This window comes from Protomyctophum parallelum (assembly GCF_964188405.1).
Source record: "Protomyctophum parallelum genome assembly, chromosome: 1".
Lineage (NCBI taxonomy): Eukaryota > Metazoa > Chordata > Actinopteri > Myctophiformes > Myctophidae > Protomyctophum > Protomyctophum parallelum.
The window spans coordinates 85,434,891-85,456,529 of NC_139697.1; the positions used below are offsets into that span (position 1 = coordinate 85,434,891).

Genomic DNA, 21,639 nt, shown 5'->3' on the forward strand with positions numbered 1-21,639 from the left:
CAACACAACACTCTCTATAGCTTAGAGAATCGAGGGCATACAAGATGCACACAGAAAAAACAACAACAACAAAAAAACACCACATTCGTAACACCCTCAGATGCAAATAACCACCGCTGGCAAACATAACAGAAAGAGCATCTGTCTTTGAACACAACTCTCGCTTAAACACTACCTCCCGTCCCGAGCCAGGTATCACACATGTGCATGGGAAATGGAAATGGGAGTGGGTGTATGTGTGCAAGCAAACAGTCTTTTGTAGTGTGTATGTGTGTGTGTGTGTGTGTGTGTGTGTGTGTGTGTGTGTGTGTGTTCGTTCCCTGGGGCTAGTCAGAGAGAGCTCTGCGTCTCCCGCAATCCTTATGCTAAGCCCAAAAGCTCATTTGCAGTGCTCCTTCTCCGTCGTGGGCCCAACCCGTGATTATTCACAGTGGGTGCCCAGCCCTGCTGGCGTGCTGGCACACACAGGGGCCTGGTGGCACACACAGGGGCCTGGCACTGAGAGAAGCGAGGAGTGCCAGCTCCCAAGAGCCTTGGAGGCACAGAGCTGCTGTTGGGAGTCTGTAAGCCCAGCACGAGAAATCCTGAAACCCGGAATTAATGGAGAGATAGAGCTCAGCCAAGCCTCAGTGCTTGACTACAGATAGGACACAACAGATTAAACATCCTACCCCCAAAGGACACAACAGAAAGAGCCCTAAATCTCTCCCATTGCTGAGACTTTTTTCATGAAAGGTTGTACTGCATGTACACATGGTGCAGCCCATCTACAGATTTTTTACATGAATGTGGATTAAACGAGAAATAGAATCCAGGGACATGGTCCATAAGTACAAATGATTATGGGGGGAAAAAATGAGGCGAAACAGGTTTTGATTAAACAATGATATTGACGTTGTCTTTGACTGTTTGGAGATGGAGGCTATACTCAACCCTGACAATGTGGGTGGTTAATGAATCACAGGCACTTAACGCTCAGTGTGAGTGGCCCACCTCCTTCTAACAATCAGAGCTACTGTTTGGCTCGGGGACTTTCAGTTTTCCCAGCTAGCAATTTACATACTGATAAGGCATCATGCATGCTTTGAGCTCAAGAGATGCTGTAGTGTAAGTGCATGTGAATATGGAGTTTTGTCTGGCTCTGTACTGCACTACAGCAAAAAACTAAAGAATATGATGTTCTTTTTTTGCCTAAAAGCGCACCCACATACAGCAAAAATGTTGTAATATTTTCAGATCCCAAACTTGTCTACAAGTACATTTGTGAGATCACAAAGAGCATGGGTTCTTCTTACCTGTGCCCGTTGAGATTGAGGCCGTTATAGGCAGACGGAAGCCGGGGGTGGCAGCGTGAGGGGGGCCGATGAGGCCCTGCCTGGCTGGGATGTTGTTGGTGAGGGTTGTGGGCCGGTAAGGCAGGGGATGGTGGGTGTGGGTGCAAGTTGGGCGTCGGCGGAGGCCGGGGGTGGGACAGAGGTTCGGGTTGGTGCTGGGGCCGGGGAGGGGGGGCTGATGAGGGCTCTTGACCCTGGGCGAGAGGCAGGGCTGCAGATGTCTGAGGCCTAGGGGGAGCCTCTGAACGCAGGGGCAAGTGGGCCGAGGACTGAGCCTGGATCTGGATATGGCTGTTGGTCTGGTTCCGACGAGGGGCAGAGGGCAGCGTTAAGGGGGCCGATGTCTGAGGTGGGGGCAGCGGTAAGGATTGGACAGCTGGATGGACCTGGGGGGGTGGGGGCTGTTGCTTGGGGGTGCTGGCTGCAGGGGGCTGGGGGTCTCTGCAGCTCTCCTGGCTCCTTTCTTGACTGCGCTCTAGGCCTGAAACCTTGAGGAGGCTCGGGCCGTGAGGCTCCTGGGTGCCATTGGTGGAGAGCACATCAATGCCAAAATCTGGAGAAAAAAAGAGAAGAAAAGAGAATCAGTCGTTATGAACATCTGTCACCAATTACTGTTCTCAAGACTGCTCCTTTTGGTAGTTCATTTGAAGAATAGGAATAGAAAACTGTGAAACACAGACTTGCTGATTTCCACTAACGAGTCAAGTGATTGTGATATACATGCCAAATTAAATTAATGCTATTGAAAATTGAAACATCCGCACTGAGGCTCTCAGGAAACGTCAACATGTGTTCACATCAATACTGCAGACGTCAGGCACAGATGTTCAGCTGTGTGTGTGTGTGTGTGTATGTGTGTGTGTGTGTGTGTGTTTTGTGTAATGAGCTTGTTCCTCTGTGAAAATGAAGACTGCAGATGAGCATTGTTGCAACTCTGACAAGGATGCTGGTGTGCGTGTGTGCGTGAGTGAGAGAAAGAGACACAACTAATTACAATGTTTGCCGTCTTGCTTGGTGATGTGTTTGTGCACCATTGCTCTGTGCTGCGCGTCAGCCTGACTACCACATATACATACAGACACATCTTGGTCAGGGTAGCATCTGTGCCCATACAAACCTCTATTCTATATTGTTACAGCTCATACCATGAGTATCTTTCATTCATCATTCATTTACGAAAAAGAAAAAAGACAAACATATGGATAGGCTACAAGATCTTTGCCCCACAGCGTTGATGTGCTCATGTTGCAGACTAACAATTTTGCGTACCTCAAAACTAGGGTAGGTATATCATAAATATAACAGAGGCATATGTTGACAATGTGTCGACAATGTGCACAATGGACATACGAAGAAAAACAAGATGGAGTCTTAAAATGGTGTGGCTTTCCTTGTGGATCACTGAAGTCATGTTGATGACATCAGTCCTTCCCAAATATGGAGTGAAAACTCTTCAAGGTTTTGCCTCCTTGGCCTGTTGGAAGCATGCACAAGAAATGTGCTGCTTATCGTTATCGGTTCAATGGTTTGTGAGATGAGCCACGGACACACAGACAGACACACAAACGGACACAGTGCCAGTGCGAGTCTAGACGGCTCGGGCCCTAGATGGCACGCTGTACACAATACCAAAGTTTCTAGTCAGAAATAAGTTTATTGTAAGGGTTTAGAAAAGACGCTAAGCATTTTTCCACAAAATGCAAACCAGCTTGAAAGTGAAATTTCACATTTGTTAAAGTATCTTCCATTACAGTAGGAACTGTATTCATTATATTACACATGCTCACCTAACATACAAAGGAGAAATACTCAAGCTTGCTGTAGATGCCACGTACTATCCAATGAGTCAATGACAGAGTGTATAAGAATAGCAACTGCACAATTTGTAACGCTTGTAGAATAATAAGCTAATAAGCTCCATCCAGAGTATTTCTCTACAGTCAGCAGGGACCTCTTACAGAACAGAGTGCTCCGACATCAGCAGTCAGGTTGGCTGCTCAGAGCTGCAGAGGCAGAGAGGCTCATGGGGGATGACAGTGCATACATAAACTGTAATTAACTCACTCTGGGCCTCTGGGGATGGGACAGGAGCGGGAGCTCCTCCAGCCCCCATGTGCAGTGGGATAAACCCTTTACTGGCCCTGATTCCCCCAGGCTAAAGCAGTAGCCAGCACTGCAGACTAGAGCTTGTATATCCTGGCAGGCTCGAGGTCTTTCAAAGGGGCCCTTGCTCTACCCTGGGATGGAGGTGGAGCCACTGCTAACTCCACTGGGGGTAGGAAACAGCTGAGCCAGGAGTAGCTGTATGGAAACCCCAGCCATTAACATTAGAATGCTAAAAAGGGTATTAGCGGGCTCTGGCACATGTGACTTTGCACTTAAGGGTCATGGAAGGTAATGCCTAGTGCAAGATCACAATCGATATCTACAATAACAGCTATTGACTCCTGCTCTGCCTGGGACATCTGCCAGCCTGACAAGAGACAAAAGGCACGCTTTGCCCAATTGAAGAGTGCCTGTGTGTGTGTGTGTGTGTGTGTGTGTGTGTGTGTGTGTGTGTGTGTGTGTGTGTGTGTGTGTGTGTGTGTGTGTGTGCGCGCGTGTGTGCGTGCGTGCGTTCTTAAGTCTGTTAATTGTCTCAGCGCAAATGTGCATTCACTATGCAAGCGGAGAGGCTTCAATCTTCAAGGCTAACTAAACCGTACACGGAATCTCCTCCTTGGCAGCTGGTACACATGGCCTGTCTCGTTCCCGTCACACCCGTCGATGAACAATGCACAGAAGACCACGCAACTCTTAAATATGTACCGCCACGTCAATCTTCTCCACTTACAGATGCCTTGGCTTTACCACTCGATATAACAACCCTGATATAACAGAGTAGAGGTAAGGAGAAATCCCCAAATCTCCACCTACCTCCCCCCTGAGGTCCGTGGGCTTGTTTTGAGAATGTGCTAACTCGCTAAAAAGAAGGTGTCTATTCTAGCCATAATGAAGACTCAAGGGTCGGGCGGAGTGCAAGAGAAAAGGAGAGAACTCCCCTCCCTTCTCTCTCTCTCTCTCTGTCTGTCCCACGGGGTTCATTTGTCAGTCTCCTTCATCCCTGGAAACAAATAAATGCACCTCCTGCTTGTTTTCTCAAAGCATAGAGCCCCTACTTATGCTTTGAGAGCCCCCCCCCCCCCCCCCCCCACACACTTTTATATTATTATTCTTGGTTTGTATACTGAACATGGCGCATGGTAGATATTCGAATGGGGAATGAAGCCTGTTGGTAGTTTACGGGGGCAAAGCCAGGGGCTGGATGGGAGGAAGGGGGTATGCAGAAGGGATCAACTGTGTGTGTGTGTGTGTGTGTGTGTGTGTGTGTGTGTGTGTGTGTGTGTGTGTGTGTGTGTGTGCGTGCAGGAGAACCCTTCATTAAAGCTGGCTGTCAGGGGACCCAGCGAGGGGCTTAAAAGAACAACTCATTATCCCAGGGTGAGACCTCTCTTGCAGCTCACAGCGCATTAACTGCACACATCCCCACACGCCCTTCCAGACCAATTTGACTTGCATCTTGTTGTGTGATTTAATGTACAACACAGATATACACTGAAACATACTGTAGGGATTCAGTGCAGATGCAATGCTACAGTATATATAATATGATATACCATATTATGAATGAAAAACCAGTGGCCAAACATCTGGTATGCCCAATACCAATGGATTGTCGACAGCATTTGTTTAACTCATCTTCCACTTATTGCATAGATAGACCGTAGGTCAGTATTACTATTAGCATTTTCATTTGTGGACATTAGGGCAAATCCCTTATTACTTGCGCAAGCAGAGCGCGCAAGTAATGTGATCGGCCTGGTCCATTTGTCGTGACAGCCGTTCCGCCATTTCAGGACCCCCCCAGAAAAACATCAAATCTGTGCCCGTATTGCTGGACCAATGATGACGAAATGACCATATCTCTTACGTCATCATTTAGAGCTGGTCATACACGTATTTCTTACGTCATCATTTAGAGCTAGTCATACACGTATGTGTATGACTAGCTCTAAATGATGACGTAAGAAATATGGTCATTTCGTCATCATTGGTCCAGCAATACGGGCACAGATTTGATGTTTTTCTGGGGGGGTCCTGAAATGGCGGAACGGTTTTTTTGCTGTCACGGTTTTTGGACCAGGCCGATCACAGAATACCGCTAATCAACTTACAACTACACACTTTATACAGTATAGAGTATAGAGTATATAGATATACGTATATAGTATATGCCTGTATTGCTGGACCAATGATGACGAAATGACCATATCTCTTACGTCATCATTTAGAGCTGGTCATACACGTATTTCTTACGTCATCATTTAGAGCTAGTCATACACATACGTGTATATGGTCATTTCGTCATCATTGGTCCAGCAATACGGGCACAGATTTGATGTTTTTCTGGGGGGGTCCTGAAATGGCGGAACGGTTTTTTTGCTGTCACGGTTTTTGGACCAGGCCGATCACAGAATACCGCTAATCAACTTACAACTACACACTTTATACAGTATAGAGTATAGGGTATATAGATATACGTATATAGTATATGCCTATATACGTATATAGATATTGTATAACTGCTCTCAGTAATGACGTATGTAATACAACATTATGATTCTGGAATGTATAAAAGTCACAACGTGTCAAAAATGTTACCATAATTATTAATATTAGTGTGGTTTGCAAAATTAAATATATATCTAAGTATATAATTATATATGCAAAAACTAAGTTATAATATCGCAAGAAGCTCAGTCATTTAACACTCTCCGAGAAAGACGCAGACAGACTTGGCCATATCAACAATCCAGATCATTTGACACGTCCACGGGGGAAGGCTAGAAAGGGTGAAAGACTCTCAGGTGTACCAGTTAGCTGGGGTGACTCTCAGCCAAAGACTCTCAGCTATCCTATGCACAGTGAAAGAAGGAAGATATTGAAACCAGGACTCTCCGAGGAAGACGCAGACAGACTCGGGCATATCAACACTCCAGATCATTTGACAATTTCACACGGAAGCCTGTTGTAAACACAGATCTAGATCAATAGGACACCTCCACACCGAAACTGACATATCAACAATCCAGATCATTTGACACGTCCACGGGGGAAGGCTAGAAAGGGTGAAAGACTCTCAGGTGTACCAGTTAGCTGGGGTGACTCTCAGCCAAAGACTCTCAGCTATCCTATGCACAGTGAAAGAAGGAAGATATTTAAACCAGGACTCTCCGAGGAAGACGCAGACAGACTCGGGCATATCAACACTCCAGATCATTTGACAATTTCACACGGAAGCCTGTTGTAAACACAGATCTAGATCAATAGGACACCTCCACACCGAAACATACAGAAAAACAATGGAACTATCTACAGATATACCTTCAAATAAAAGGATGAAGAAGGACCCCGTAATTAAAATCTCAGCATTAAGTTCATTATCATTTGGAAGTCGTGAAAGATGGAAAATCTGTGGAAAGGTAGTTACTAAAAGTGAACAACGTAAATTTACTAACGGAATATACTTCTTCTTTCGGATTACAGACAGTACAGCAACAATTAAGGTAACAGGATTTACTCAAGAATGTGACAAATATTTTAATTTGATTGAAGTAAACCAATGTTATTTCATCACTGACGGACAATTTAAAGAAATAAATGCAAAATATTCTACGGACCGCGAAAAATTTGAAATTATACTGAAATCAAGGACAGAAATTATTGTATTTGATAGAGATGTGGAAATTTTGAAACCTAAGTTTAATTTCACCAGGATACCTGACATACAGTTGTTAGAAGACAAATGTGTCATAGACGTATTGGGGATTTGCATTAATTTCTCAGAAGTAAAGACTATTTCTACAAATAATGGACCACGTAGAAAAAGGGAATTACAGTTACTGGATTCATCAAATACAAAAATTATATATACAGCTTGGGAAGAAGACACAACCATGGATACCGGTTCTCTTTACCCTATTTTAATTTTACAGGGAACCATCATAACTAGCTATAATGACAAAAAGAATCTGACTAGTAATACAGGTACTATATTATATAGGGAGCTTGATATACCAGAAGTTCAAGAATTAAGATTATGGTTTGAAAAAGAAGGAAAAAAAGTAATATTAAATGAGGAACCAACAGAAAAAGTTTCTTTTAATATGAACAACGTAAATGACTTAGAGACGGAAATATTATATAGTTATTTGGGGAGGATTATTGAGTTTAAATTGGAAGATTCGCCAACGATTCTATGTCGAACTTGTGATGAATCGGTCATTCGACTCGTGGATGAAGGTTACTTTTGTAATTCGTGTAATACAACATCTGACAATTGTAAATCAGGATTAAAGATCATATTTAAAACGCAAGATATAGCAGTGTGTGATCAATACCTTTTGATAAGTTGTCAACATGATATTATTTCTGAAATGTTGGGTGAGTCAGAAGATTATTTGATTGAATTAAATGGTAGTAATAAAAATAAGTTTAATGAACATTTAGATGCATTAAAATCAGAAATCGTTATGTTTAAAATCTGCCTGAAAATAGTAACAAATAACATAAAAAAGAATGTAACTATCACAGCGACAAATGTAAAGAAAATTGATAAAAAACAATGCAAATTTATTGATTCTTTATGTAAATAAATACGAGTATAATATATATTTTTTTAATATTTTTTTTTCCACTTGAATCCATGATATTTTTGGAACAACCTATTTTTTAAATATACTTGACTTTAATCCTACGAAGATCAAAGTAGATAAGAATGTAGAGAGAGAAATGATACGATTACGACAATCACCTCTTGAAAATCCTAATATACGTAAAATAACTCAATTACCATTAAAACATTCATTAAATATTGGATTATTGAACGTCAGAGGTTATCTACCACATTTAGAAGATATAAACTCAGATTCCCAACTCGAAATGTTGGATCTAATAGCTTTTACTGAAACACACTTAAAGAAAAATAATAACATTACTTTTAAATTAAAAACAACGAACACGAATTACAATACAATGAGGAATGACAGAGAAAAAGATATAGGTGGGGGAGTTATGTTTGCTATAAAAGAAGATATTTCCATTGAAAGAATTCCAACTGAAAGCAGGATATTAGAGAAAGTAGAACATATATGTATACATGTAAAAGATAAAAATCTATATATCATTCTTATGTACAGATCACCTAAAACAGACCTTTCAAAATTAAACACATTTCTCGAATACATGATACAGTACATATCATCTCCGACTTCTGCAATTTTGATAATAGGAGATTTCAATGAAGACCATAATACTGAGATAGAAAGAAGTATAAAGACCTACATGTCAAAATTAGGCTTTAAACAATTAAATACAAATCCAACTACAGATTACGGAAATATTTTAGATCATGTACGTATATTTTAACAAATGTGAAAGTATTATTATAGAAATTGAAGTTAGAGACACATATTACTCTGACCATGATTTAGTATTAATATCACTATAGTCTAACATGAAATAGATTTAAAATTAAAATTACATTTTTAATTCAGTTTATATACTTTTTTTTATAGGCGTTTACATACATAAATTAGATAGGTAGTAAATAGTTACACCTAATAATTACACATTTCAAATGTTCCTTCACAGAGATATTGAGATTCCACCGTTTACAGAAAAAGTATACTGTATAACATATTTTAATTCAGTTTATATACCTTTTTTTTTCAACACATATAAATGATTTATTTGTCTCCAGAATATATCTACAACAATAAAACAGTATTTCTTATATAGATAGAAACTAGAATCATACTTAATACTAAATGATTACATGTATAGTAGGTAGCAAATAATTACATCTAAACATTAATCATTTCAAACGTTCCTTCACAGAGATACTGAAATTTGGCAGTTTACAGCGGGCGAAAAGATTACATGCGCGCTCTGCTTGCGCACTAGTTGGCCATTTATGGCCTACTAGTGTGCAACAAGCAAGTATGCACTCGACAGAGTGCAGTTCTAGTTTAAATCTGTCTGTGTACTACTCTATATTAAAGGGAGAGAGACAAGGCACATTAGTTTATATGGGGTTGAACATAAGCGGATTAATGTAGCATATTATATTTTAATGTGCTCACTTGATATAGCCTGGCCAATATAAATAATTAACAAGCGAGCATTAACAGCTACTTTTAAAAAGGGTTTCTGGCAGACCAGCAGAAGAAAAAAACATTAGCTCCCACTCAACTGAGCCAAAGGTACCCTGCCAATGTTTCTCCCCCACCTCCCTAATTCCTGGGGAAGAGAGAAAGGTCCGAAAGTTGGGCCAGGATACACCCTGACAAATTGATGGCCACAGAGGCCTCTGGGACATCCCAAACTTTCACCCCCACCGTCACCCCTTCTCCTCGTTCCTACTCAAAATAGCACCCTCACACATTCTCGACTCTCACACTCACTTATGGGATTGAATCCAGACAAGGGTCACATAGCTCCAATCACACAAAACCAACAAGCGAACGCATTGCAAGACCAGCCTGACAACCGAACCATGGCTTCTATGTACGACGTGTGTTTAAGATAGATCAAGTAGAAGTGCAGTGCAAATAAGGCCAATGTCTAATTTATAGTCCATCAATCATACTACTGTATAGATCAGCATGATCAAAGAAAGGCAGATGCCAGGCGGTGCATTAGAGGTGATAGTTGCATGATCTTCACCTACCACTTTGCATTTAAGTAGACAAGTTGTAAGAGATGAGGTGTAGCATAGCAAATTAAAGTAATTTATTGGGGATATAACGCTGAATTATATTTTCCAAGTTCACAACACTTGTAAAATATACAAGAATCTAAAAGGCTCAGCTGTATTTGCAAAGCATTTGAGAGGTTATGCAATACAAGAAACGTGTATGTCTGACTTTTGACCGGCTTCCCACCCACTAACACGGCCAAAGCTGTTCATTGGAGGATCAGGCCAGACCAGATGCCTAGTCTCTGCGGTGGTGGGAAGGAACTTCACCCCTGCACCACCCCAGCTATTCAATATCTTAACATCATCCAGGAGCCAAGGAGGAAAAATGTCTACAATCCCCATGAAACTTAAATGACAGCTATAAAGGGTGGGCTGACATGGGTTAACGTAATGGAAGTGCTGAGGGTGCATGACAGCTGTGCAACTGTTGAAAGCCTTCAGGAAACAGGTGCTTTAAGTCAGGAAGGGTTGGGGGCTGGGCCTGGAAACACAGTGGACTGGAGGTGGTGGGGGGTCAATCCTAAGCAAGCCATAGTGGATTCTATTCTGTTCGTCATGGATCCATACACACAGACGATGCAGACAACAGAAGTCCTATGCTGTGCCATGCTATAACACACGTAAGTGTATCTGGATGGAACTGCAAATCAGAGGGCACCGTCAAAGATGCTTCATTTAGGAAGATAGCCCAACTGTCACTTCGCCACTAGAGGCAAGGTTGTAACAATTGTCTCCTGAGTAAGCGGGCACGATCTGACGGCAGATCACAAGGTCATTTACTGGTGCTACATCTTGTGAGAGTGTGTTGCTGGGACAGATAACAAAGTTGATTCTCTCCTGCTTTGTCTTTCTGGAAAAAATCTAATCAAAATAATAGTGTCAGAATGTTGTGTGGCTTGTGATGATTGGGTCCAATCTTTAGTTCAGTGAACATCGGGCTAAAGAATCGTTCAGAAGCTGTGTTCACTGTGTACACACACACCAACATTCCAATTCAATTTAGAAGTCCGAGAAAATGCTTTCCCTTAGTCACATGTCTGTGGGCATTTACATTGCGGTAGTAGAGAGTGATTTATTAATGCATCTATCTGTGATCTATGATAGGACAAAATAACTTACATTTAAGGAGAAGCGCTGACAGGCCTAAATCCCTGTGCTGTCCTTCAAAGTAGCTCTCGTTTCTCGGCGTCTCTCAGGCTCTCCACGTTTCCCTTGCTCTGTCAGTTATTCTCCACCCACTCACACAATTGTGCGACAGTAAGCAAGATTCTGCCCAACCCTGAAGCCACTCACACATCACGTCACTCTCCCAGAGCTCTCTGGGTAACAGTTTCTACACTGTACCTTCTGAGACCACATACAGTACAGTACAGGGCTGGGTCATAAGAACACCACACTGCACCTTCTGAGACCACAGTACAGTACAGGGTCATAAGACAAACATTGGTCAAACAACAAATAACACAAATAAAGGCTGCAGTTCTCACTTAATTTAGCAATTTTAAATCAGATGAATCAATTTAATCAATGATTAAAAAATTATAATTTGTAATAACTAATTTTCCAAAATATCAAAACTAGCCAAGCTTGTAGATCAGCTATTTTTGCGTGGCACCATTGTGCGATGAAGGGGCTGATCAATTAAAATGTTGTCATGTTGATTTGTTGATATTTAATTATTTACAAAGATAATGTAAAATACGCTTCAAGATTGCTTGATTAATTGAAAAAGCCATTGAGGCAAAGGCATAATCAATACCTACGGCCTTAAAATCATGAAAGCCACTGAGTTTGCTTTCTAGTAGCTTTACAGTTACACTTCCAATCACACTCATGAACAATGGCTTTGTTGTTTTTGCATTTTCAAATTCTCTCATAATGACAATTTGAGAAATGCCCTAAAAAAAATAGTGAATTGTTCACTGAAAGGATTCTATATAATTTAGTCTTTGGCTCTTTGCATATCTGTGTGCACATTTTAAACATGACATTATACAGCCACATAAATACTGCCACGATTATGAAACATTGGGGACACTTAGTTTCAGTCACATACTCACATTCATGTGTATATGTTGAGAAAGAATGTTTTCCACAGCACATTAAATGTTGAAATAATAGGCCTACGTAAGGCAAAACTAAACCTCCCTAAAGCCCAAACCACACCAATGGGTCGAGATGCAGCAAAACAGATTTAGCATTCGTCGCAGCGGTGTGATATGTCCTGTTGCACGTCAGCGCATGGGGGGGCTCTAGCAACTCCCGCAGCCCTAGGCGGTCGCGTAGTTTGCGTATACGACGGGCCGGCACTGTGGTTGCTTGCGTCCACATGCGTCTACATGGGTCCGGATGGTTGCAATGATGCATACATGGTGACCTTCTTTGCCAAACCTCACTTAAATGCAATAGGTGATTTGGCACACACTCATGTAATGATAACAATAAACAAGGCATCATTAACTCTAACGAAAGAGATCCGGCTCATAAGCACCTCATTATCCTCAGCAAAGAAAGACAATCTGCCCAGAAACTGTATCATAACATTTTCTCTAATAGCCTGGTCTTAAGGCAGTGGTTCCAAAAGTGGGGTCTGGGGACCCCTAGTTCCAGTGGGTCCCCAGCTAAATGATAGTTTGGAACCAAATGGACCCTATGAGCGTAACTCTGAGCGTGTACAAATGGAAATATTTACATTGATTTTACAATATAAATTGGGGTCTCAGAGTTAGTAGAAATGTCATTAAATGTGGATTTAATATGTGGATATACTGATGACATCAACAATCTCCATATATGGCCATAAAAGGAACAGGGACTGGATAGATACAGAGATCCGGTTATCCAGAGCCATAGATCCAACTGATATGCCACCATATCTTGTCATGTGGATACAGTACACAGTATCAACATGTGCAGCAGCAAGGAGTCCAGGGTGTGCGGTTCCTGCCGTCGAGTAGTTTGGACATCCAATTGTCAAGAACCGCCAATCCAACCAATTCCAATATATGGGAATATATAAAATGTAGGCACTAAAACTTTGATGAATAGCAAAAAAATTGTAAATCTCTACTAACAATACATTTGCACATAATTTGTTCTGATCACAGTTCATAAAATCTGACCACGGGTCACAAATTCAGCCAAATAATAAAATATGTATCTATTTTTTCTTCAGCTTCTATCCTTGGTCTGGAAACAGTTAGGCCAAGCTGGGGGGGAAATAAACAAACACGAAAAACGTACTCCTCTATCTTCATAACAACATTATCCGTTAATAATAGAGCAGCAAGTGTTGACGACGGGCTGACCTCAGGAGTAGTGAAGACAGCATCTGTTCCCCACAGACCTCCTTGGTGAGGGAGCGGGCTTTGTTTATTTGTTCTTAATGAAGCCTGCAGCCGCGTTAATGGCAGACATCTTTAACAGATCTCTCCCATATAGAGTAAGAACAACAAACACAAGTCTCCCTCTCTCGCACGCGCACACGCACACACACAGTTCTTTCCTCTTTGTCCCCTCCTTCTCTGTGTTGCCTCTCTTCCTCTGGGTCAGAACCGAATACTCAAGAGAGTCTGAGCATCTCTCCAGCTCCTCTGCTCTCACGATGAGCTATTTCTCCAGAAGGACAGGGAAAACCCTGGAGTTTATATTAGTGGATGACATCTGAGCTCAACTCCCCTGTGTCCAGGCTGAATGGTGTGTGTGTGTGTGTGCGTGCATGCATGTATGCGTGCGCTTGCGTGCGCATCCATTAAAGATGTTTGTGAGAACAGCCCGAATGCCCAAAGAGTGGCAAATACTCCTCTCTACAGTACAACATGTGGAGACAGTCCATGGTGCCAAGAAGTCATGTCTAGTATCAAGGGATTATTTTTTGATGCTGCAATACAACCCACAACGCACCTTTCCCCCGAGGCTCCTGTCTGCTGTCCTGAAAAGCTACAGGCTGATGAAATGTTTACAAATACGTTGGCAGAAGGCAGAGATCCCGAGATGACCACATTTAGTTCTGAGTTGCCAGTCCACTGGAAAGCTTAAAGCTTCATGTCAGTAACCTTAGCCGAGTCCAGCGTTGGCGCTGATCTCATAGCTAAAGCCCCCAGAGAATCCCTAGTCTATTACCTCTCTTATCCCTCCCTTCCTCTGCTCTGAAGACTTTAACAGCATTAGCTGCTCCAAGAGCAGTAACACCATGCACCGTGATACGCCTGGTGTCTCCAGAGTGTCGGCACGGCGTTCACAGTGCACAGGCATGCGTGTTGGACATGCCCCAGATGGACGCCTGGGGGCTGGGGGGGGGCTGACAGTGATGGACGCTCCCCTGCTGGCCCTCCTAGACTCTCTCTATCATGTCAGTAGCACTCTAAAGGCAGAGACAGGCATGGGGGCGTCGGGTTACAAATCCTAGACATCCCGCCATGCGGAGGGTCTTGGACTGGGGCTGTTTTATTAGTGCCGGCTGCCCCGGTGGTGTTGGTAGAAGCTAAACAGAAATAAAAGGCGGGGCTTCTTTGAGCGGCCAAACTATTCTGGTTACGAGAGTGTGTGACATGTGTATCCTTTCGGTGGGAACGCCAGGCAACGCAATGATATCACCTCACAGTAACACACACCGGCGCCTTAACGAGTGGTGATCAAGGAAAAGGGCAAAGTAGGTAGGGGGAGTAGGGGGAGGGCAGCAGAGTGTTAAGCCTCTCTCTTAACATCTATATTTCATGCCCATCTAATTTTGTTTATGAATCTTGTTTTACAAGCACGAAGGTAAACAAAATTAAATGTATACATATAAACATAAATCATATAGTGTGTGAGCAGCAATGATGTCATAGTGCATGCGTTTGTTCTTGTGCGTGTCTGTGGTGTGCCAAGTTAAATTTCTGCTTCTTTGCCAAGATAGATTTTGTGTTTGATCCCTTGCAAAATGGCAGCAATCTAGTATAATTGAGCCTTGGAAGCTCCTACGACAGACAGCCATGCGAGTGGCCTCCCAAAACCACATAGGATAAGGACTCACACATGCACAAAGTGTGACTGCATGGGTCCAAGAGAGAGAAACGAAACGAGGAAATCAGGGAGAAAATGAACATGAATAAAGACAGGTGAGACATGTAAAAATAAAGAAAATGAACAAATAAACATGAAACATGTGAGGGAGAATGAGAGAGACAGATGGAGCCAGAGGGAGAGAGAGAGAGAGAGAGAGAGAGATTTGCTTCATCCCAGCGTATTTCCTACCTTGCTTCCTATCCATGCTTGCATCATTCATATTGTATGTGTTTGGGCCAATGTGTTCTGTCTCTTCTCTCTGGATTCATAATGAAGCCATTTACCAACAAGAGAGCAACAGTAACGCTCCTCCACCCACAGCAGCTCTGGTTACTGCCAGCTCCCATAACGGCTCCCAAGCGCCTGTGCCCTCACTCTCTCACTTCTCCTTACGACTCACTTCTCACCCCGCCAGCATGTGGAAAATCTGCTGCCGCCTTGCTTGGGACACCTAAACATGGCAGGCGTGGCAGCCCCCCCATACTCTCTCAAATGAGGTTATGTGCAGTGGCTGCTGGGAACGGCAATGTTGGTAGTGTCTCATTTCCAGACCCCAGCAAAGCCAGCTATAGCCTCTCTGTACAGAACAAATCTTTATATATCCCTGAGGGTATGAGGTCAGGCTGGAGGGATCGTAACGGGAGATGCCGCGGGTCAGGCACTCGATGACGGGCACGCTGGCACAGGTGCCCACAGGGGAGACAGAGAGAGGGAGGGAGGTCCAATCCAATGATCCAAATTGCTCCTACTGGCTGGCACTGCGGGGCAGCCCTCAGGGGGGCACTCATTACCCGCGGCTGATGGATCCTCCACAGCTTTGCCTGTCGAGCACACAGACTCTCTGTGGCTTTGAAATAACAGCAGTGTGCAATGAAGGAAGCAATCGGTCGCCGCTCGCTGTCACAGTGGTGTAAAACTACACCCAGAGACAAGGCAGCTGTTGGAGTGGGCCAGACCGTTTGACCTCAAACATGTCATGTGTAAGTACCCTCGCTGATATGACATCTCACAAGACCTGATCTCTGTCTCTCCCTACTGCTGGTGAAGAGTGAGAAATAGTAGGTGGCCCCTCTCTGGTGGAAGCGTGTCTCACTTTGTGTGTGTGTGACTGTGTGTGTGTGTGTGTGTGTGTGTGTGTGTGTGTGTGTGTGTGTGTGTGTGTGTGTGTGTGTGTGTAGATCCCCTGGGAAAGAGAGAGGGAGGTACTGTGTGTGAGTCTGAGGGGAGGCTGCGGTACTCTATCAGTCATTCGTAAATCACAAGCTGGTCTCACAGATAGACTACACTGGCACATTCAAACTTCATAACCAGACCAAGTTTGGACTACAGACACTAAGCACTGGTACAAACTGAAAAAATTAAGGACTGATGTTCAGGACTCATACTCAACAATTCAGCCCATGTACAGCACATGACAAATCAATATTTCTGTATCTGAGAACTGTTTTTTTTATCAAGAGAAGAACAGAGTTTAAAATATAACGCTCACTGTGAATAACTTTTTCAGGATAGTACCCCAAGAAGATAAAGCAGTCAATGAATGGAACTAATGCATCAAAACATGCCTTCTATAATGGAATACATACATGGAAAGTGATTTAACGGCTAGTCAATATGAACCGGCGTAAAGCTGGGGTATTTGAAATCCCCATAGTACATAGTACATCAACATAACTAATGTGTATCACGACACACTGACTTGCATTGTGCTGCAACATGTGTTCCTTGTCAGTCAATGGCAAGCTGGCAGTTTAGGGAACAATAGACAATTGCCAACTTCAAACGCTCACAGGCTTATAATGTATCTCAATCATTGTCACATGCTCATAAAAACAATTCCTCCCCATAAAAACATGCACACACACATTGTCATTGTCAGACAAAAACGAACACACATTTTTACAGGTCAAAGTGCTACCTTGATTGAAGTGTGTTTGTATTTCTGCCATAGGTCCACTGTCCGGCTCTGATCTTCGTTGAGTTTTCCTCCATTGAGCCCCTGCAGCCTGTGAGCTAAACCCGGCGGACTGTACCAAATCGGACCGTGGGGGTGACCTCTAACTGTACAGATGACACCAATGAAGTGGTAGACCGTTCTCCCTCTTTCCCCGTTTTGAGACACTTCACAGGCACTAAGGCATGTCAAGCTCTGCTTCTTCAGTGGTGTCGAGTGGAGAAATTAGCTGTTTCTTTCTCGCTCTCCGTCTCTCCTCCCCCATTTCTCTGATCTTTTTAGCCACAGGGCACTGTATTGTAGAGTAACTGATTTGCTACAATAAGGAGAGTGACAGCTCGGGCACACTGACACAACGCATGATTTCACTGGGGAGGCAGTGAATCCAGGCACTGATGGCCGGGAGAGAAATCTTTCCCCGGAGAGTCATCAGTCTGGGGCCTCTTTCAAACCAAATGGGGCCAACTGGTCTTTACGCATCCGCGCCAGTGCAACGCACTCACAAGGATCAGATTCAACACAGCCTGAGAGAGACCATTAAAATTATATAACGAAAGCTACTTCCTAACAGAATAATAACATGACTGCAGAGGTCGAGTTTCAAGTATCAATTCCCACGCAACCTTTTCAGCATTACTGGACACGTTGCCGCGCTGGAGTTTATGCGTGTGTGGCTCTGTAAAGTACGGTCTCATTACCCCTTGGTCGGGTTTCAGAGCAGAGCAATTAGCGGCAGACCCAGGGTGGAGAGGGCAAGAACACAGACCTGGGTTGGTAATGGTCCTCCTCCCTTGAGTCATCCTTCCATTACATCATCTCCGTTGTCTGCTGCTCTATCTATCAAAATCCAAGTGTTAAATTAGCATTGTATCCATCCGTCCCTCTATCTAATACAACAATAAAACCTCTTCTCTCTCTACTCACTGGTCATCTCTCTCCATATTTCTTGCTTCAAGCTCAGCGTCATCCAACCCTACCCCCTTTTCAAAATAAGCCCACAAATTAGCCAGGGGCTGAAGGGCCAGGTTTGACGGTGATGAGCTTTGACTGTGGGACTGCTACCCTTGGAGAGGGGAGGCTTGTGTAGGAGAGGTTAGAGAACAGAGGGGTGGGGGGCTTAAGCCTGAGTTGTTTATTTGAACTGTGCAGAGTCGTCCAAACAGTCAGCTGCTTTGCTGCTCCCTCAACAAGCCCCTGAGTTTAGGCTACGACCAGCGGCGGCGGTGAGAGAACAACCTGATATCTCCCATTGGACAGCGGCCGCCCTGCGGCTTGGGTTACGGAGAGGAACAATACAGCCTCTGTCCACGACTCCTTCCTCGGTGGAGGCGGAGATGCAGACAGGCTCGCTAGTGTCAGGCATGGCCAAGGGATTCATACATCATAACACCACATTGCACGCCGACTCGAGCACAGGGCTTATGGGGGGAGCGCTTCCAAGCACGAGTTTCCTAACTTCACCTCCAAATGGCCCAGCGAACCCCCTCCCCCCAAAATGCATGCTAAGAGCAAAAACAGACCTACAGATCATACCAATGCAATGGCCCGTTTACTCTCGCCTTGATCGGTCTGGATTCACTGGAAAGAAAGAAAGGAGGAAAAAAAAGTACCCTTTCTGGGATGTCGGTTTTTGAACGACAGTGTTTACACTAAAACCTGACACGTGGAATAAAGCGGGGACGCTGGAACCCCCGTAATCATATAGCTCCCGCCAGGGCCGGCCTAATCTTTAACAGATGGCGACAGGCCGGAGAACGTTGATGTGTTTGGGCAGGCTTCTAAGAACCATGGCCAAAAGCCAGAGATGTTGAACCAATGGATGGTGATGAAAAGGAACATTTTGCAGTTCGTTGGGTTTTGTTTATATCAAATACACACGCTTTAAATTCCCTTTCTAATATATTATACATATATAACTTTACACACACACTGTCACACACACATGCTCCACTGAACCATAACCACATCCTCACGGCACTATGTTCTCAAATATCATAATATAGCCAAACGTCATTCCAGCAATAGGGGGCGATGTTGTTCTGGTTGTTTTGACAGTAATAGCCCTCTCCATTACGGCTGTCTAGGACTCACAGCTCCCCGCTCCATCTACTCTGTGGCATGTATGAACTCCGGGGTTGGGATAAATTAATTCCAGGCAGAGAGCTGTGATCTTGGGAGCAGGACTGTTGCACCAGAAACACATGTGAGGTTAACTGTGTCTGTGGAGGCCTGTGGGCTGCCATAAACATACCTGGATCCTGCTCTGTAGTCTGTTCTAATGTGTCCCGGAGCCCACCAGAGCTTTATTTCAGCCCTGCATATTTATGAGAACCAGAGAGGAGGTGAGGGGGTAACCTCTTCTCTTGAGGGAACAATTAAAGCCTTACTTTCATCAATCCTGGCCAGAGACCTCCTTCCTTCTCTCTCGCACTGCCAGCCATGCTCTAGCTTTAGGTGCTTTTACTTCTATTATGTCTTTCAATCTCAAAGCGCAACTGTTAATACTTTTCGGCCTCACGACCTCTGAACCTCTTCTCCGAGGGAACCAGGATGGACGGATTCTCCCACCCTACATTTTCCTTTTCTGAAGACACACCACATTTCAGACGGTGTGTAAACCACAAAGACTGATTTCTCAGCTTCTCTGGAACCAAAAAGATTCCTACAGTCACAGTCAGGGATTATAACAATTACCACATTGGGTCATTGGGGTCCAATGGGTTTCATGCATGAAAGGGCTGCCATATGGAGGATGATTGTGGCTGCAGGGTCCACATATAAGCAGGAAAACGTAATGGCTATGAATGAATGTCACGCATCTACGCATTTTATTTAGTAGAAGCATCAACAGTGTCACATTGCACACTGTATCTATATCTAGTTTGTGATCTAAGATTTGGCCTTTGTATATATTTTTGCTGTGACTTTAATATGTATGTGACCCGATGCATGTTGTTAATAGCTTTATCTTGAATCATAAAATCCATAGCGGGTGTCTCTTTAAACAAGAATTGAGCAGGGCTATGGTACATTTAATATCCAGCTTGCCCTCATCAGCTGTAAATATAAAAGACCAAATCCTTCTTCACACCGCTTAGAGGAATGCCACCCTTGGGGTGAACCATTTTACGGCGAACAGTAATCGCAAGCTCATAAATCTTATCCACTGTGTTAATCCCATCACATCTGAGTACATGTGTCTGAAAGCTGCTATGCTGTATTTCTGGGATAGACCCCTCAAGTCATTTACAAGAATCTAAATCAGCCTGTCACACTGACATCATGTGTCAGTGGTTCGTTTAAAGCTTAAAATGGGGATTTTTGGAGGCTGGGTGGAGGCAGTGTTATGGAAATGGCTGGAGGGAAAAGACCTTGGCAAAGACACAACCTGCAGAGCCTATGGCCTTGACAAGTAAACAAGCTATTTCATACAGACAATTCCACAGTGATTATGTTGTGTGTGCGCACAAGCGCACACAACATGCGCACGCACATACACCTAAGCCGCCATGAGGCCTCATTAGAAAGAGCGGCTTTCTCCCCCTCTTTGGCAATGTCACCTCTACCGCAGGGACCACAGACTGACACAGGCATAATTGGCCTGAACAAACCAACAGTGTACTGGGAATGCCTTGGTCCTGATGGCGTGTATATGTGCCTGTGTGTGTGTGTGTGTGTGTGTGTGTGTGTGTGTGTGTGTGTGTGTGTGTGTGTGTGTGTGTGTGTGTGTGTGTGTGTGTGTGCCACTGTGACCCTGTTAATGTAGCACCGTTGGGAGGAGAGTGGCTGATGTCACATTGGATCAGTGGATGTTGGCGGTGGTGATGCTGGTGGGGGGTGGGGGGGTAGGACCTCCCCCTGAGACAGACAGAGTGGTGCTTTCATCACCTCCACCGGTCTATAATGTCTCCAGTCTCCACCATCAATCATACACACGTCAGTGCCGCTCCAGAGGCAGCACTTCAACATGACTATAAAAGGAACCCACATACCAAAACTCCAGGCTTATGGCTGTCTCAATTTGAAACGTTAACTCTATTGCAGGAAACACGCAAACTTGTCCATGTGTTCCCTGCCCGATCATTACGTTTCAACAAATTACCATGTGCAATTATTCAAGATACAAATTATACAGTGGTAGGGCTGATTGCAGTTCATGCTCTATTCCTCAACTAAGTCAAAGAGAACCCGTGCAACCATCTCATCACCATGCAGCCCCAATATTGTCTTTGTAACCAAAGAAAGTATGTCACAATAAACCAAGACTGCTTACATAAATCCACAATCTTTACATAGACCAGTACAGTATACGCCTAGACCGCTATACCTCTGGGACGTGAGAGAAACAGGCCCGTACAGTATATGGGTTGCTTACCATTCAACCGTGACTGCTAAAATGACACATATCTCAGTGTGGCAGACATGGGGGGGGGGGGGGGGGGGGCTGCTGGCAGGAAAACTGTGGGCCTTTAACTTTGATCTCTGGAGTGCAGCCCATTTAAATG

General features: G+C 43.9%; 1 protein-coding gene across 11 annotated transcripts in view; it reads right to left on the reverse strand.

Moving 5' to 3' along the window:
• The window catches only part of auts2a (activator of transcription and developmental regulator AUTS2 a), a 369,856-nt gene that overhangs the window by 13,733 nt on the left and 334,484 nt on the right, over positions 1 to 21,639 (reverse strand). For 9 of the 11 annotated variants that reach the window (XM_083775547.1, XM_083775549.1, XM_083775544.1 and 6 more), the window contains one exon: positions 1,296 to 1,887. In XM_083775547.1, the coding sequence (XP_083631673.1) occupies positions 1,296 to 1,887 (592 nt within the window). Of the gene's footprint in view, positions 1 to 1,295; positions 1,888 to 15,369; positions 15,612 to 17,098; positions 17,166 to 21,639 lie in introns of those variants that run through there. The other 2 variants (XM_083775543.1, XM_083775542.1) reach the window with 2 other exon arrangements.